The sequence below is a fragment of the Chamaea fasciata genome, unplaced genomic scaffold (assembly GCF_029207755.1).
Source record: "Chamaea fasciata isolate MVZ Bird 193981 ecotype frontalis unplaced genomic scaffold, bChaFas1.0.hap1 SCAF_4, whole genome shotgun sequence".
In the NCBI taxonomy this organism is placed as follows: Eukaryota; Metazoa; Chordata; class Aves; order Passeriformes; family Sylviidae; genus Chamaea; species Chamaea fasciata.
This window is the reverse complement of record NW_027094089.1, coordinates 50,614,135-50,627,741: the sequence shown is the minus strand read 5'-3', so window position 1 is coordinate 50,627,741 and position 13,607 is coordinate 50,614,135. Positions and strand designations below refer to the sequence as shown.

The following is a 13,607-nucleotide window of genomic DNA, read 5'->3' as shown; positions in this document are numbered from 1 at the left end:
GCAAGATACTGTGCATTTTTCTTGCAAAAGGAGCCTAGCCATGTGCTCTTACCAAAGATTAGTTGGCATTTTGTTGCTTTCTACTGTGAGCATGATGTCATGTCACAGCAGTTGCAAGGAGTTTATTAAGAAATGGATTAAAAAGTGTTATTACTTCAGTGATTGGCAGTACTTCACATTGTCATTTTATAAAAAAGGTAGGTTCTCATACATAAGACATTTCCTCAGACTGCAAGGAACACACGCCAAGACTAGTTTTCTTTCAGTTGTTAACTAGATAAAGATGTTTTTTGGGTTTTACATTTTTTGAAAAGCCAGCAGAAAAATACGCCTTTTCAAACAGAGAAAAAGCATTTAGGTACTTCCCAGTCTCACATGTGATCATTATTATCTTATTAGCCTGGCATTCTAATTAGCCGAAGAGATGTTTTAAAGAACATATGGGTTTTGAGCTCTTTGTGAGACTGAGAAGGAATATTTTCACTTCATTTGAAAATACCAAATAAAAGTGATTTAATTTTTTTCCTGAAACTATGTCTGAAAATTGTTGGGATAATTTCAGCCCAGTTTATCCCAATTCAGAGGAATTTCATAGATAAATGCAATAATAAAAAAAAGCCAGAATTGTCAATGTAACATATTTAAGGAATTTTGCATCAAAACATCTGAAACCAAATTGTATTGTATTTGTGTCAATACATTTGAGTGATCTGGTTTAGTTGGTTTATGCACTGTAAATTAAATGAGAACCTAAACAGAGTTTATCTTTTTCTCTCAGAAGTTTTGAATAATATAGGGTGTCTTGGGTACTGGTGCTTTTAGAAAACAGAGGCTCAACAACATCTTTTAGGCAGTAAAGTTGGAACTTATTTAAGAGTTTCAGGAAGGAGGAAGGTACTACTCACCTGTGGTTATGTCATGTCAGTTGGTCTGTTGATATATCAACAACATAATTAACTGGCATTCAGCTCAACATATATTCAGAATTAAAAGCATCAATAAACCAAAATATTAGATGTGATTAATATTAGATCGACTTACAGCACAGAATGAATCACAGATTATTAAGGGGTTGTAATGGACCTTGAAGATTATCTAGTCCCAGCTGCCACTGCCTTGTGCAGGGGTACCTTCTACTAGAACAAGTTGCTCAAGGCCTTATCCCACCATGCCTTGAACACTGCTGGTGTTGCAGCATCCACAGCCTCCTTGGACAGCCTGTTCCAGTGTCTCACCACCCTCACAGCAAAAAGTTTCTTCCTAATATCTAACCTAAATTTTCCCTCTTTGAATTTGTGCCTGTTATTCCTTGTTTTATTACTACAGTTCCTGACAAGGAGTCCCTCTCCATCTTCCCTGTAGAACCCTTCAGATACTGGAAGGCTGCTGTGAGGTTCCCCCACAGCCTTCTCTTCTCCAGGCTGAACAGCCCCAATTTTCTCAACCTGTCTTCATGGGGGAGGTGCTTCGGTCCTCTTTTCAATTTCCTGGGTCCTCTGGACTTGTTCCAACAGTTCCATGTCATTCTTACAGAAAGGAACCCAGAGCTGGGTGCAGTGTTCCAGTAGGGTCTTACCAGAGCAGAGCAGAGGGGCAGAATCCTCTCCCTCACCCTGCTGGCCACGCTGCTTTGGATGCAGCCCAGGATCCCATTGCCTTTCAGGCCTGTGAGGGCACACTGCTGGATCATGTTGAGTTTTTCATCATCCATTCCCCCCAGCTCCTTCTCAGCAGGGCTGCTCTCAATCACTTTTTCCAACCTGTAGGTGTTTCAGGTGTTGCCACAACCCAGGTGTAGTGCAGAATTACCTGTTTACATGCATTTGCAGTGGCAGATGTGGGTACTCCAGCTTCATGTTGTTGTGCTGCTCCATACAATCCACTGCTCCACATGCTAGGGAGAAAGCACCCCACAAGGTCATGTAACACACTTGAGCTGTTACTGGTTGTTGCATCTGTTTGTGTTGAGTGCAGGCTTCTCACAGTGCTTTGCAGGGAAGCTGTTCCATGTGGCATAAGTAATAATGCTAAGAAGTTGCTTCTAGCGGTATCAGACTAGGTTTTTCACTGCTGCTGTGTTATAAAAGTCCCTCCTGGCCTACCACAATTTTTGGTGCTGCTTTCATTTTCTTTTCTTTCTTTTTTGTTGATGGCCATTTTAAATAGATGTCATTATAGCTCCTTTTCACTTTCCTACTCAGGACAGTGATGGGTAGGTATCTTAGTCCCATTTACCTAAGTTGGTATCCTCTTATTGCAACTCTTATCAATTGGCATTATCCAGGCCAATTACCAAGACAGAAAGTCAGGATTATTCTGCCATATACAAGGTTCTCATCGGAACTAAAAAAACTGATGGGAAGTGCACACTATATGTCCAGTATACAGCTCAGCCACTGGCATGGGAAAATGTAATAATTTCTGTACAGATTCCCAGGGTACTCTTTTGAAGTATGTGCTTGTAGAGTTTTACTTTCAAAATGTAAATTGCCTACTACTGTTTACACTGGCTCAGCTCCACCATGTGATAATGTAGTGCTCAGTGGAATGCTTTTACCTGCAGTTCTGGTTGCAGTGTAGGCACAGTCTAAATGTGCAAAAAAAATCTGTTTCTCAGTCTTCTTGGTCTGCATTGAAAGCAGTAATCCAACTGATACTAATAAATTCAGTTGAATTCAAGTACATCCCTGTTGGTAGGCTAATGAACTTTTCTTGTTGGGTGAGGAGAACAAAACTCATCTTTGGTTTTGAACAGCTGTAGTCATATGAAATATGAATACTTTGTATAAAGCTATCTTCTTTTGTGTGCAAGTTTTTGATGGGATACAAAAGCAATGCATAAGGGGAATTTGTTTCCTTTCCTTGACACTGGCATATTTTGCAGGTTCTTATTGAGACTGCCAAGAAACTGGGGCTGCAGTGTCATTCCAAGGGGACAATGATCACAATTGAAGGCCCACGTTTCAGCTCTCGAGCAGAAAGCTGTGTGTTTCGCAGTTGGGGAGCTGATGTTATCAACATGACAACAGTGCCTGAAGTGATTCTTGCGAAGGAAGCTGGAATGAGTTATGCTAGTATTGCCATGGCAACAGATTATGACTGCTGGAAGGAACATGAAGAAGCAGTGAGTGAAACTTTTTTCCTCTGGTGTTGTCCATAGGGGTTTGGATGAGAATGTGTAGGTTTTGATAAGAGATGGCATACTGTACTAAATCTGTTCTTAATTACATTAGTATCCCTGAGTTTTTCTTGGTGAATGATTGTGAAAGAATAGACTCAATTGTTGTTATCTCATTCATTTTCATAACCCTGCCATTTTCATAAACCTTCTGTTTCCTGTTGTCTGAATCAGGGGATCTCTGAGCATGAAACTCATGAATTCTGTGTGTGACTTGTCTTCCTGTGATTGGTCTGGTGTTTTTTCTTTTGCAGTTCTCTGCAAAACAGTGCATATGCTTTTGTTCTCCTCTTGTTTGCAATTCACAAATATAAACCATACACACACAGAGGAAAAAGCATTTGTGCTGTCTAAAAAGACTGATATTCTAAGGCTTCACTTTTACACTACTGAGTTAAATTTATTTGGGTGTTTAAAATGTGTGCCATCAAAATTGAGAGACACCATTCAGTTGTATTGTATTTGTAGGTTTCAGTGGATAAAGTTTTAAAGACGCTGAAAGGGAATGCAAATAAGGCTACAAGCATACTCCTTACTGCTATACCTCAGATAGGCTCCATGGAATGGACCAACACCCTGCACACTCTGAAAGTAAGTACCCAAATGAGGCTGATGAGTACCAGAGACAGTGTATGTGTGTGCCCACATAACATAGGTGTATGTTACAGGATGTTTTTGCTTAATCATAATGTTTCAGAGTAAATGCTTCAAGAAACCACATTCATTATAGAAGGGCAAATAGATTCTCACAAGATTTGTTCCCATGATCTAACTTCAGTTTTACAAGTTTCAGTTTTGGAAAAGGTTAAAAAAACCGGATAGCTATATACAGTTGATGAAGTGAGACATCAACCATACGATGGTCATAAGACACAAATAAATGAGATACAATGTAAGATAAAAATATATGTGAGTATCCAAATGAAACCTGGATCTTAGCATAAAGGAGAGTCAAGTGGAAGAGACTGAACCAAACCAAAAACATTATGCTCACTTTAATGTGTTGTAGTGGTTTGAAGACAAAACAAATGAGAGGCTCCAAGTCAGAAATACAATTTGATAGGAAGAAAGGAAAGAAAGTAAAATAAAATAAATGCAATAATACAAAAGACCACTGACAGAGTCAGAATACAACCTGAGCAGGGTGATGGAAGCAGTCCAGATGAGGTGGTCTTCCTGAAGCAGTGATCCTGTAGAAAGGTCTGGTAGCTCTGGTCCTCTGGGAATCCAGTGGGTAAGGGCTGCTTGTACTGTCCCAAATCCCAGATTATATCTAGATGAGAATGCTTGGTTCCTCCCTCTGGGCAGAGCATCTCACAATGGGATGATGAGTCATGCAGGGGGTCCTTGATGGCCCATTAAACAGAGATAGCTCCCAGAAGGAGTTATCTGTGAGTCATTGGCAAGGCATTTGATGGGCCATTAACAGAAGATAATGGCCCAGAGGGAGGGGGTCTGGGAAAACACTGCCCCACCTGGATTCAACAGTTCATGAAGATGGTGATAGAATACTTTGTGCACATCCTGTGCTACAACCCAGGACATATGTAGAAGAGGAAAAGTCTTAAAAGGTATGGGTAATAACGAGTTTGAAATTACTAGAATTGTGTTCTCCATAGGTTTTAAGTCCAAGGTTCATGAAAAAATTTGGAAAAGAAAACCACTTTGTAATATATTGGCGAGGCAGTTCTTAAGCAGAATTTTTCTTAGAGGAGCTTTATTTGTGCTTTTTTTATCACCTGTATTTCACAGGCATACTTGAGATTCATTTGTGTCTATAACAAAGAGGGGAAAAACAATGTTAAAACAGTTTGGTTGTCTATCCAGCTTCTCAACAAGCTTTTTTTGACTGGGTTGAGATAAGGACCAGGAGAGATCATTCATCAAATGCTGTCATGAGCAAAACAGGTTAAGCTTAGAGACATTAATTGGATTTGTTGCCAACAAAATCAGAGCAGGCTTATTCTGCCCCTGGCCTCTATGAATCACGTATTGAAGAATTATCATCAGAATTACACTCAACATATAATCCTTAGTTAGAAAAACAAAAAACTACCAAACTAAACAGAAGAAAAAATTCTCTACACTAAATCTAAGGCATAATCACTACACAGAACCAAAAAGACAAATTACACAATAAATCCACCCCTAGATTTTTCACTACAATTCAAATACAAATTTCCCACTACATTCTACTTAATTTTGTGATTTAACACTTGTTTTGCCCAATTAATTATATATTTCTATAGAAATAATTATTTCTCCAGTTTAATATCCTTATCTCAAACTCCTAATAGTTGCCCTCATTCTCCACCAAAAATATCACAATTTTTACACTGGCCAAATGCCAGTGCAGCCACAAGAAATCATTCACTCATTTCCTCTGCTATAGTCAAGCAGATGAGGGGGAAAGAAAATGAAATTAAATGGCTTATGGGGTGAGATACAGATTAGGAGAAAAAACTCTAAGGGCGAAATAGGCGCAATACTTCAAAAGGTATAAGGAGAAACTTACTAACAAAATTAAAAGAGAATAATGAGAACTAAAGCCTTTAGAACACCTTTCCTCTCCCTCCTCACCCACCCCAGCCCTTTTTTCCTTCCTACCAACAGCACAGGGAGACAAAGCATGAGGTTTTTTTGTCAGTTTATCACCTCTAAAAATCTTTCTTCAGTTCATTTAGGGAGGGGAGTCACTTTTGCTATGTCGTGGGGTCCTTCCCGCAGGAAATAGTTCTCTGTGAACTTCTCTAACCTGATTTCTGATTTTCATGAGTAGCAGTCCTGCCCAACCTGCTGCAGCATGAGTTCCTCCCACGGGCAAGCAGTTTTCCCACAACTGTTTTTTCGTGGGCCATTTAGTTTGTGGGGTATAGTCTTTTAAGAATTAGCTGTTCTAGCTTGGAAACAAGGGTTCTCTATCTCTGGCAGCAAGAGTTCTCTCTTTCTCTATTCAAGCCTGTCACCAGATCACAGCTTTTCAGCATCTGCACGCTTCAGCACGAGCACCTTTTTTTATGGGCTGTGGGTGAATTCTGCATCTCTCCATGCACTTCATGAATTACAGGGAAACAGTTTGTTATATTGTAGTCCTCACCGCAGCTTGCAGAAGAATTCCAGCTCCTATGCCCCGAGCACCTCCTTCTCCCCCTCCCTCCTTTTCACCACCCTTAGTGTTGCCGTGTTGCAATGTTCCTGCTTAATGAATACCATCTGTTCTTTCAGTTCATTGTCAAGTGCTTCTTCCAGCTCAGTCCCCTAAGTACTGTTTGCTGAAAGAAGAAAATGTGATGCACCAAAGGAAGGGTCACTCCATCCTAATCTTAATGCTTTTTCTCTTAAATATCTACTGCCTCGTATCAGTGATGAATATTGAGATAGTTTCACTTGCAATTCTTAGGTGTTTAAGTTCCTTGCAGGTAGGTTGAAAAAGGGAGTTGATCTGAAGGCACTAGAAGGGCTGGAAACAGGCAGTGGGGATTGAAATTTTATATCAAGAAAGTGGGAGCCACAAATGTTAATGACTTGAAAGAACAAGAACTCTGGAAAAGTGAGAAATTCTGAGGCTCCAGAGGCTTTGGAGGCTTCCTTTAATTTTATACAGGAACATCAGGATAGGCTAAAAATGTTCCTGTTTGGAGAATTTCATGGTGATAAAGCAGATGAAAGATTGGCATTAACAAACCAGAGAGGCAATTTTACAGGGAAGCAAAGAGAAAGATACATGTATGTGCCTCTGTACAAGTGTGTAATTGAACCATAAAGAGTTTTTTTAAATTGTTGTCTTGTAGTGTACTTCAGTATATTTTATAGTGGGAATTTTGAAGGCCAGATGATGGAGTTTTTTGAACTGATCTGTTTTGGAGGCAACTTTTCCTAGAGCTTGAAGGCAGCACCCTCTTGCATGCCCTGTGGAAATGTGTTAAGCACACAGACAAGGAGCAAGCTGAGGAAGACTGCAGCTAGTACACTACTGTCAGTGACAGCATATATGCAAGCCACAGCTGTGCATCTCAAATGGGCATCTTCTGGTTTTGGGGAAGCATGTGAAACAGTAAAGCTCTACATAGACACAGCTTTTCTTTTCCAAAATCTGTAATCTGGCTGCTATGACAGGAGGAATTTCACCTGGCAGGAAAAAATGTGTTGTCAGTCTCTGCCCAGATGAATTTTTTGGTCTCCTTCCGTGGAGGTATTCATCCCAGATCAACACACATGCCAGCAGTGTCACCTCTGAATCTTACAGTAGTCTTTAGGAAAGACTGCAGTGTTGCAACAAAATGTCAAAGGGCTGGGTTTTTGATAAAGGATAGGTTGCTTGCCATTGCTTTTCTTTGATGTGTCATTTAATCTGTGATATGTCAGTGAGTGTAAGAGTACTTTGAAAGTTACTATTTTTTAACTGTCTAAGGTGTCTTTAGGCCAGTATTTCCTGGCTTTCTTGCTGTAAAGAGATCATTTTCCAATGTCAGGTTTGAGTCCTCACTCTTTCAGAACAGGGTATGACCACATTGGTATTTATGTCATGTGTCAGGAAACACAGATGATGCTGTTGATCACTGTGGTCCAAGTGATTTCTCCTTGGTGTCAAGGAAATTTCTGGATAGGCTGGTTAGTCATGGGTGATATACAGCTGGATATCCTGTTAACTGAGAAGAGTTGTTTAGTTAGGTGATAATTACTGGCAGTTGTTGCTGTAATCCTCATGAAATTGTGGCATTCAACATCTTATGCAAATAAGGCAATTAACAGTATGGTTGCTGGAGTTCAGGTGAGCTTACTTTTTTTTAGGCAATGAACTAGTTTGTATAATCTCATAGGAGACAGCTCTGAAGAGTCAAGGAGCTCCAGAAGGCAGGTCTTTAAAGGCAGCATTCTCCAAGCACAGTACTGATCCACAGAAAGACCTTGACTGAACAGGAAACAGCTCTAGTGTAAAAATGCAGCATTCAAGGATTGGAAGCAGAAACAAGCTGCAAAGAAAGAACCCAGATGGAAGTGCAAGTATGTTAGGGATGCTTTCAGGACAATGGGAGCTTGTCTGTAGCTGACAATTGGAAGAGATGTCAAAGGTAACGAGAACTGCAGCCAATGCACTGATAACAAAAACTTACCACAAAAACAGGGGCTCATTGCCCATGAAGTAGATGAATTGGTGAGAGCAGACAATTTCATATGGGAACTGATAAAACAGACTTTTTTTTTAATCTTTGCTGCAAAAAGTATTAGTTAAAAAAGAACTGTCCCGTTGAAAAGAATTTTAGCTCATCATAACTGTGAATTGAGCTCTGTACCCATGAGTATCAGCAGAGAATCTGTACTATAATGTGGAAAGAATATCCTGTTAGAACTTAGATTTTTTACAGTGTGGTTGTAAGTAGTTCAGCTTGTGGTAAGGTGTGAGAACTTTCATGAGTGCTCCTCAGGTAAATTTCTTGCCTCTGTGGGGGAACGTGCTGGTACTGCTTGCCTTTCTCTTGAACTTCTGTACTAACCTGTGAGAAATGGTACTTGTCAGATCTCTGATACAAGGAATAATGATGTATTTTGAGAGTTGTGGTATGTGAATACTCTAGGGTAGTTTAGATTGGGTAATGTAACTGTCGATGTGTTTCCATACACTTCATCAGGCAGTCACTTGGGCATTTATGTGATTTGACAGGTAACAAGTTGAAGGGCATGAAGCTTAGTATTTTTTCAGTCATTTTTTCTAGTCTATCTCAAACTGAAACTTACATTCCCAAGTATGTTGAACTCTAATCTTGTAAATATTTTTGAGTGATTTTCTTCCTCAAAAAGTATCTCAGTGAAATCAGTGAATGTACATATGTGATCAGACTATATTGGCTCAGGTGATTAAAGTGGAGGAGGAAAATTCTTCAAGGTTTCACTTCAACTGTAGTTGCATTGGTCTACATGCAGGGGTGCTTGCAGGCCAAGGACTTCTCACAAAAGCTGAGATTAAAATATTTCTCAAACCTTGCGCTTGAATGTGGCTAATGTCGAAGTTGCCTGTCCCTATGTAACTTGAGCAGTTTGTTCACTCACAGTCAGTGTCATCTGACTGGTTTCTGTTCCTGATAGCTGTACTTCAAGATGGGGAGTCCTGTGGAAGTCAGAGAAAGCATGCTGTACAATCTTTCATTTGTAGTCTGTGAGCACGAAGTCCCTAATTTAGTGGTTTTGCATTATGGTAGTTTTTCTCCATACCAGTGAACCTATCACGCTGCTTTGGAAAAGTTGTAATGAAAACTCTTTTTGTGTGTATGCCCTCCTTGTAATCATATTGACTTCTGTGGTGTTGGAAAAGGTTGGAGATACTATGCACATGGAAGGAGTTACACCTGTAACCCAAATGGAAGCTACGTAGTCAAGGAAGCTACCTTTACAATGAAAAGTAGTTCTCTCTGCATTGGCAAAAGAAGCATTTATCTCCTGTGACTTTGTATTTCAGACAACGGTGCAGTGTTCAGTCATCCTCCCAAAGCAGTAACAACCTGGATGGACCTTGAAGTTTCAGTGCTTTCAAGGAAGAGTGGATCACTTTTGAACTTTCAGAGGTTATAATATCTTCAAAAATTGTTACAAGCTTAAAAGAATGGACTAAACAATGACCAGTGATCATGTGTAAGGCTGCTGTTACAATCTTTGGTTTTATCACATATAAAATGGTTAAAATTAGATTTTGAGTATGTTTGCATCTATAAATAGCCCTACTGACAAAGTCTGTCTGACAGTGCTCAGAGAAAAGGTCAGCATCCTCTATTCAGTGGTACCTTTTAACTGATGGTAGAAAGTCTAAGTAATATTGTTGTTGCAATTTCATAAAATAAGATCTAAGAGAGCATATTCACAGGCTATTTGTGTTGCTGTTTCTACCTCCCATCTTTTCTTTCAACAAGTGACAGTTGGTTACAGTTACAGTTCACTTCAGAAACACAACAGAAAAACTGAACAAACAACTTCAAATTAAAGTTGCTATTTTTATACATTATCCATATTTTTTATTCCAGTGATTTTTTTAAAGCAGTGTATTTGTTTTGTGTGCTAGAAGACATGGTTTAATAATTGCAGTGGTTCTATCACAGCAGCAGTTGTGTAATGAGTCAGTGTTGGAGACCGAAGTAATACCTAAACCAAATTTGTGCCTGAAGATGTACTTATGTGACTTACAGAACTGTACTTTGCTGACAGTGTCCCAAGCTCTCTGCTGGCCATTTTCCGCTTCATTGAACAGCTCCAATTTTAGTTCCTGTATTAAGTGATGAATGTGCTCAAGTGGTTTGAATGTATGCATTTCAATTTTTTTAATACAGTTTTATTTTAATAAAATAACCTGCTATTTCTTGTCTAGTAAATAAAACAAATGAAACATATGCTTCTCCAAGATGTGTGGAAATTGAGGGGGATGGTTTATTTACTTGTAGTCATTATGTATCACTAGGATTTTGCCTTTCATGGAGCAGGTTGGTGATGATACCTTGTAAACAACACTTTCAGAAAGTCATTTTTTAAAAAATACTGTGCTGCTTAGAACTTTAGGTTTTATGTCCCTGAACATCAGGGATTGCTGTGGCAGAAGTGGATCAGAATGCAAGGAAAAGATCAGAAACATGAACGGTAAGGATCCTCATAGTACTGTAAAAAAAAAAAAAAAATTCTAATCCAAAGGAAAATAGAAGCAGGTACACAAGCATTGTAGCTTCTTAGTCGTTTTCTGTTAGACACCCAATCTCCTGCTTGTGAAAGCCTTTAGATCTGGGTGTATTCTTCCTAGCAAAACCAGTAGAAGTGCTTTTCAGGTACTGGTGAAAATAGCTTAACCAATTTTCTGTATTTCATGGTGTTTTTTTAAGAACTTGGATTGCAGGAGCAACAGCTTGAACATATCTTTCGTTACCTTCTACTAAGCCAAATCATATATCTGGCTCTAAGAATGGTTTCCATTTTTACCTTTCTTCCATAGGCACTTTTGGTGAAATGGATCAGAGCCAGGAAATTCATATCTGAGTGTTCTAAGAGAAAGTTTTTTCTGGATGTCCATTTTCAGTCCCATTGGGTTGCTCTTTTTGCATTTGGTATTGACATAAAATAGTAATTGTTATGCTAATTTTTTGGTTTATAGACTGGGTACTTAGTGTCACAGGAGAGTGGCACAGAGCAGGTCCATAGGTAGTAGGTTCTGTTATACATTTCTGTTACAAATTCTTCATATGCAAGGCTAGGTGAGAACACTAGGTAAGGAAGGCTGCATCCAAAGAGTTACAGTCAATATTGCAGTGTCCAAGTGGAAACTAGGAACAGGGGGTTTCGCTCAGAGGTCTGGGACCAGTATTGTGTCATATTTTCATCAATTAAGTAAGATAGTGGGATTGAGTTTGTGGAACGCAAAAGCACCGTGGTGAGTGAGGAAAGGAATGCCATCCAGAGGGACCTTGAGAGGCTCAAGTAGTAGGGCCCAAGTTCAACAAGGCCAAGCAGAAGGTGTTGCATTTGAGTTGAGGTGAAGGGGCTTGAGATCAGCCTTGTGGAGATGGACTTTGGGGTGCTAGTGGATGAAAAATTGAACATGGGTCAGCAATGTGCACTCGCAGTGCAGAAGTCCAGCTGCATCCTGGGCTGCATCAAAAGCAGATTGAGGGGGGTGATTTTGCCCCTCTGCTCTCATAAGACCCTACCTGGAGTATTGCATCCAGCTTTGGGGTCCTTAGTAAGAAAGATGTGTTGGAGCAAGTCCAGCAGAGGACCACAAAGGGATCAGAGGGATGAAGCACCTCTCTGAAGAGAACAGGCTGAGAGAGTCGGGGTTGTTCATACTGGAGAGTAAAAGGCTCTAAGGGAGACCTTATAGTAGCCTTTCAGAACATAGAGGGGCGTTACGCGGAAGATGGAGAGAAGCATGTCACCACAGCTTGTAGTGACAGTTTTAAACTCAGAGTGCATATATTTAGATTGGATATAAAACCAGTTTTTATTATGGGACTGCTGAGACAGGGAAACAAGTTGCTTGGAGAAGTTGTGGATATCTTTGGAAGTATTCAGATTGAGGTGAACAGAATTCTGATCAGCCATGACTAGTGAAAGGTCTCCCTGCCTGTGGTGGGAGGATTGGGCTATAGGTCATTGATGGTTTGGGCTGGAAGAAACCTTCCTGTGATATTTACTTGCTCAGTCAACACAGGCTTGGTACCTAAAGATATCTCATGCAGAATTTGTATATAAAGTCTGCAGAACTCTGGTAATGTGTAGTGTGTTTTTTGCAAAGTTCCGTGTACATTTTATGCTCCAAAATATGTTGCAAGTAATTTATTCATAGGACTACAGACAGAGATGGTAATTGGCAAGAAAAGCATAGGATAACATTTAATTATGTAAAGACAGGACCAAATACAAGTGATTTTAATTGTCTTTCAAAAGAGTCTTAAGAAATGTATTTATTGTAGGCAGAACTGCAGGTGTGATAGGAAGAAGATACAAATTGTATGTATCACATTACTAAAACCAAATAAATATTTTAACAACGAACCATGGCCCCTTCTTGAACTCAGAATATGTTTGGTTTCACAAGAATGAGACAGTGATGGGTCCTTTTTTTTTTTTGGGGGGGGGGGGGGGGGTTGGCAACTGTTAATCAGTCCATTTGCTGTGAAGGATTTGGAGTACTGCCTTCTGGTGCAGAGTATTGATGTTGCTCCTATATCATAATATCAGAATCAGTGTTAGCAACCACTAGTTTGAGGCTTTAAGAAAATTGCATCTTGGTCTGGTAAATGGCTTATCGATATGGGACAGTAAATTGTGGCTGTTTTAAACATCCCAGGTTCCAAAGTGTGGCCTCCAAGCTTCACTGATATCATTGCACATCTTACAGAGACTTCATGGTTTCTGGTTGTTAAGTATGACATGTTATACACTTCTGGTTTACACTAACATCTCTTACACCAAGTGCTGTCTCCTAGAAAAATTACCAAAGCTTTCAGCAGGAAACCTGTCTGCTTTCTGTGTATATGTTTCACAGACCACTTTAAAGCCTCTTCTAAACACCGGTCACTTCAAGACAGGTACCTAAACAGTGAGCACTGAAGCAAATGAAGTAGCTTCTCTGTGGTTAAATTGTGTCATTAAAAATAGATTTGAAACATGGAAAACTTAATGAAGTATTAGCTAGTGGAATTTTACCTTAAGTTTTCCAGGTCTGTGTCTCGTTCTCCAGCAGAATTGTCCTAAACTTACTGATTTGTATGGCCTGAATGCTGTCTCGACTTCGGGTTGAAGAGAACACCCCTAGAGGTAGCAGGAACTGCTGAAGAGTATGTAAGTCTCTCCTGCTGTGCAGGATATGCCTTGGGAAAATAGAGAAATCCAGCTGGGAAACAGTGGGTATGTTAGAAATAAATGCTCAAAGCCTAATTTTATTTCCCACATACAG

General features: G+C 39.7%; 1 protein-coding gene across 1 annotated transcript in view; it reads left to right on the top strand.

The window, feature by feature from the left end:
- MTAP (methylthioadenosine phosphorylase) overlaps positions 1 to 12,696 on the top strand; it is a 33,342-nt gene extending 20,646 nt beyond the window's left edge. Inside the window, exons 6-8 of the mRNA XM_066181511.1 lie at positions 2,885 to 3,124; positions 3,647 to 3,769; positions 9,633 to 12,696. Of these exons, the coding sequence (XP_066037608.1) occupies positions 2,885 to 3,124; positions 3,647 to 3,769; positions 9,633 to 9,671 (402 nt within the window). The 3' untranslated portion in view covers positions 9,672 to 12,696. The remainder of the gene's footprint in view (positions 1 to 2,884; positions 3,125 to 3,646; positions 3,770 to 9,632) is intronic.
- Positions 12,697 to 13,607: the final 911 nt, after the last annotated feature.